At 58.9% G+C, this 4,189-nt stretch overlaps 1 protein-coding gene across 1 annotated transcript in view; it reads left to right on the top strand.

Moving 5' to 3' along the window:
* Nucleotides 1–1,612: 1,612 nt before the first annotated feature.
* Nucleotides 1,613–4,189, top strand: part of AIPL1 (aryl hydrocarbon receptor interacting protein-like 1) — a 6,205-nt gene continuing 3,628 nt past the window's right edge. The window contains exons 1-2 of the mRNA XM_015559188.1: nucleotides 1,613–1,787; nucleotides 2,384–2,563. Coding sequence (XP_015414674.1) covers nucleotides 1,692–1,787; nucleotides 2,384–2,563 — 276 coding nt within the window. The 5' untranslated portion in view covers nucleotides 1,613–1,691. The remainder of the gene's footprint in view (nucleotides 1,788–2,383; nucleotides 2,564–4,189) is intronic.

A 4,189-nucleotide genomic window follows, 5' to 3' on the forward strand; every position in this document is an offset into this window, starting at 1 on the left:
CACCCGGGGCCCCAATCTATCAGTCTACCTCCTCTCGGTACCTCTGCAACCCCAGCGTGTGCCCTTTGACCCTTCTACACAGGGAAGCCATTGAAACAGTGGGAGAGGTTGAAGTGTGAGGCATGATTAGAGCCTTTCCTACCCGTGTGGATTATGTCACGAACAGAAACATGCTTAAACCATGAGGCTCAGTATGACGAATACTGAGAAAGCAAACCCTCATGTAACTGTCACCCGGGACATCGCCAGGACCGCACCCCTGCTGCGTGTCCTCCCTCCCTCCCGGGACTGTATGGTGATCACTTTTATTTTCCTTTGTAGTTTTTCATCTAAGAGTTCATCTTACTCTGATGCTCTAGGTTGCTGTGTGGCCAAGAAAGGATGGGACAGAAGAGGAGGATCTCTGCCCCCCACCCGACTCCCTGCCCCCAGAGAGCACCGGAGCTGGGCCCTCAGGAAGCGGGGGTCTGAGCACTAGGTGGGGGGAGCCTTGGAGGGGTCTGACTTGCTGCCTCAGTCTGTGCTCCTGGGCCCAGACCAGTTGGCCCAGGCTGGGCTTCCTCTGTGCCAGCCGCTATGGGAGACTTTCAGGGGTCCTGGGTTTCGGGGTTCCACTCACTGCTCAAGGGAGGCGTCTCAACTTCCAGGAGAGGGAGGCAGGAAAGTCATTTTCCCGTTTCAGTTGGGGAAATAGAGTTAGGGATAGGAGACACCTAAAGCCACAAGGTCAGCCCTTCGCATGCAGCTCTGCCCGGCTCACCCGCACTCCCATCTCTCCCTGTGGCAGGGTCTGTCCCATCTCTAGGAAAGAGGTCAGCCGGGGTCCCCCAGAGAAAGGTTTTGCGGTGCCAGAAAGAATCCTCATCACCCTCAGGACCTTGGAAAGACCAGGTAAAAAATTCGGATCTGCCACAAGGTGGCGCCAGACACCAACTCTTTACATGATTTTTCACTTTAGAGCAGAAAAGGGATCCCTGATACTCCGAATAAGCTCTGTGGATTCCCCCCAAAAAGGAGGGGAGAGCCCCGCTGCCCCCAGCCAGACATTGCAGGAGAGGCTGGAATGGGGCTGGGGACGGCTCCTCAAGTTTATCCAAGCTACCCTGCTTTTCATACCGTTTCAGTGCTCTCCCAAACTAGAAACCTGCCAATCCTCTCCCTCCACAATGTCACGTCCTCCTGTGGGTGGATAGGGTTTGGGGAGAAGAGGAGGGAGAAATAGAAAAGAGGGAGAGCAGGGACCACTCAGTCCACAGGGCCCAGCCTGGGGTTCAAAGAGACTAAGAACCTGAGACCAGGGCCACCGCCAGGGACAGGCAGGGCGAGGGGCTTTGGGTCAGTCTCTCCTTTTCTCCTTCGGTGGCCTCACTACTGCTCGCTCCCTCAACGCTGTCTTCTTTAAGAAGGCTCCAGCCGACTCCCTCTCTTCCTGACAAAACCAAAGCTGATGCAATAATGTCAGGCTCGGGCTCCCATCCCGGAGAGAAGCAGTGGATGGATGGGGCAGGAGGCTGGGTTGCCAGGGAGTGGCCCTGAGGGAGGAGCAGCCCGGAGGCAGCATGGGGCACCTCCCTGCCTCACTCCTCTAATTCGCATCCCTCCCCTCCCCCGCAGGGCAAATCCCCGGTCTTAGCCGGAGCGCCTTCCCTTGGTGAGATTATATCAGCCCGGCCTGGACAGCTCCCGCAGCCATGGATGCCGCTCTGCTCCTGAACGTGGAAGGGATCAAGAAGACCATTCTGCACGGGGGCTTGGGGGAGCTCCCAAACTTCATCACCGGATCTCGAGTGAGTGGGGCCCCCTCCCACTCCTCCCCGGCCACGGCAGCCTCTGCAGCCCGCTGGCCACATGGCACTGCAGACAGGTCTCAGCTTTGCCCAAAATGGCCGGGCAGTCCCTTCCTGGGATTGTGAGCCCCAAGGCATCTGAACGGGTGTCTATTCGCTGGGCATTTTGGTACTTTGCAAATTAAACTACAGCATGGGATGGGGGACGGGCTTTGGGAGTTTTCGGGAGCCCCAGATGTTGAGTGAGAAGGTGAGAAGGAGGGCCTCTCCGGGATCCTGGTGTTTGGCCACAAGTCTCTGGTGGCTCCCCTGGGTGATGGGCTGTGTCTGGGGCCTCAGACCTAGGGCTGATTTAAGGAAGGACATCCTGACCCAACAAAGCTCTCAAGAGTGGGACGAGGGTCATTTATGGGGGAGGGGGTTCCTCATCCCTGGGGGAGTGCAGGTGGGCGGGGGGTGCTCTGGGGTGGTCTGAGGCATCTGCCTGGAGCTGGGGAGCGGACTCTGAGGCCAGCCCTGAGAGTCGGTGACAGGGGTGGCTCCTGCTGGGCCTCGGAAGGTGTGTCTAGACCAGGGCCCACTCTCTTGGGGACCAGGTGACCTTCCATTTCCGCACCATGAAATGCGACGAGGAGCGGACCGTGATCGATGACAGCAAGCAGGCAGGGCAGCCCATGCACCTGATCATCGGGAACATGTTCAAGCTGGAGGTCTGGGAGCTCCTGCTGACCTCCATGCGTGTCCGCGAGGTGGCTGAGTTCTGGTGTGACACCATCGTAAGTAGGCCAGGCCGGCCCAGACCCTGGGCTGATTTCTATGGGGCCCAGCCACGCACTCTGTGTGTTTCAGGGCTAGCGTGTCTCAGGAAGGGGGGGACCTAAAACAACACTCCCTGAAGTGACGGTGTCGCGGCTGGCTGGTGGGAGTGGGTGTTAGGAATAAAGCAGGCAAAGTCCCTGGCCTTCAAGGAACTTGACTTCTGGAGGAGGAACAGACACTAAGCACACACAGGGCGGGGCACCCAGTGCTTTAGGGCCATAGGAAAGGGGCCGCTGACTGCCTTGGGGTTTTAGGGGAACTTCTTCAAGAAGGTGCCACTGAGCTGGGTCTTGAAGGATGAATAGGAGTTCGCCAGGTCTAGAAGTGGGATGAGAGGCAGCACCCGGCCAGGAAGGGTGAAAGGCTTGGCAGGTTTCATTTGGGGGGCCCCTCTCTTTTATGGGGCAGCTCCTCACTTCATCATTCAGTTTTGGAAAGACTAAGCCATCAGTGGGGCAGGCATGTCTATTTGACCCAGACCTTAAGAGGCCTGGTTTCCCCAGCAGTTGCTGCTTGTCAACCCCTGCAGAGCCCTTTGCTTGGACAGTCTCTCCAAGACAGGGGCTTCCCTCCCCTAAATCAGAAGGGCTCTTGGAGCTTCTGCCCTGAAATACATCCCTTCTTGTTCCCCCCTGATCCCCACTCCTTAGGGAGGGCACTGGCCTCTGGGAATTTTTGCTGGTGCCGTCTTATGAGGCCAGAGGCTGCAAACTCAAGTCCCACTGGGAGCCAGGAGCTTGCTGACTGGAGGTCGCCTGCCCCCAGCTCCCACTGGGCAGGCGAAGTGGACAGTCTGAGTTTTTGAGACAAGCGTGTACACTCTCTCAGTGTTAAAACGTTGGCAACGAATCTACAGAAGTCCTCACCAAAGGAGGGGTGAAGCATCCCAGTGTGGGAGCTGAGTGAGGCCTGGGGCGTGACTGCCAGGGTGGATAGAGCCCCTCAGGCAGAAGCAGGCTGTCCCAGAGCCCCAGAGAGGGGCAGCGTGGGGAATCCCTGCTGCCATAGGCACAGCCATGGGCACAGCCATGGGCTGATGAGTCTCCTGGGACTCTGGCTGCCCTGCTGGCTGTGAGTGGGAATGGGGGGGGGGCACAGAGCCGGGACCCTCTCCCTCCTTCCTCCCTCTGAGGTGCTGCCTGAGTGGAGGTGGGATTCTGGAGTTGTGCCCCTTCTCTGGCCTTTATCTTCCTTTCTGAGACTTATGCCACTCCCGGTGACATCCCACAGCCACTGTGCTGACCAGGCCCTGGCAGTGCCCGGGCAGCAGGTGTCCAGGGGGCCAGAGGGACAAGGCCTTTGAGGGCCTGTGAGTCAGGGCCCGGAGCACCACCTCCCTGTAGGAAGCTGATCCTGGCCTCTCCCCCGCGCCCCACGCCATCTGGTCACCTCTCTCACAGAGAAGCCCAGGGCATTCGGGGCTGACCCCAGCTGGCGGGGGCAGGGAAGGGTGACCTTCATCCTCATGCTGGCGACTTCCCAATAGTGTGGAGCTGCCATGCGGAGCCTGACAGGGGCCTTGTCAGGACCCAGCCCGAGCAGCGGGGCTCTCAGAGACCATCCTGTGGGGCTTTCCAGAGCCT

This window comes from Myotis davidii, unplaced genomic scaffold, assembly GCF_000327345.1.
Source record: "Myotis davidii unplaced genomic scaffold, ASM32734v1 scaffold1394, whole genome shotgun sequence".
NCBI lineage: Eukaryota > Metazoa > Chordata > Mammalia > Chiroptera > Vespertilionidae > Myotis > Myotis davidii.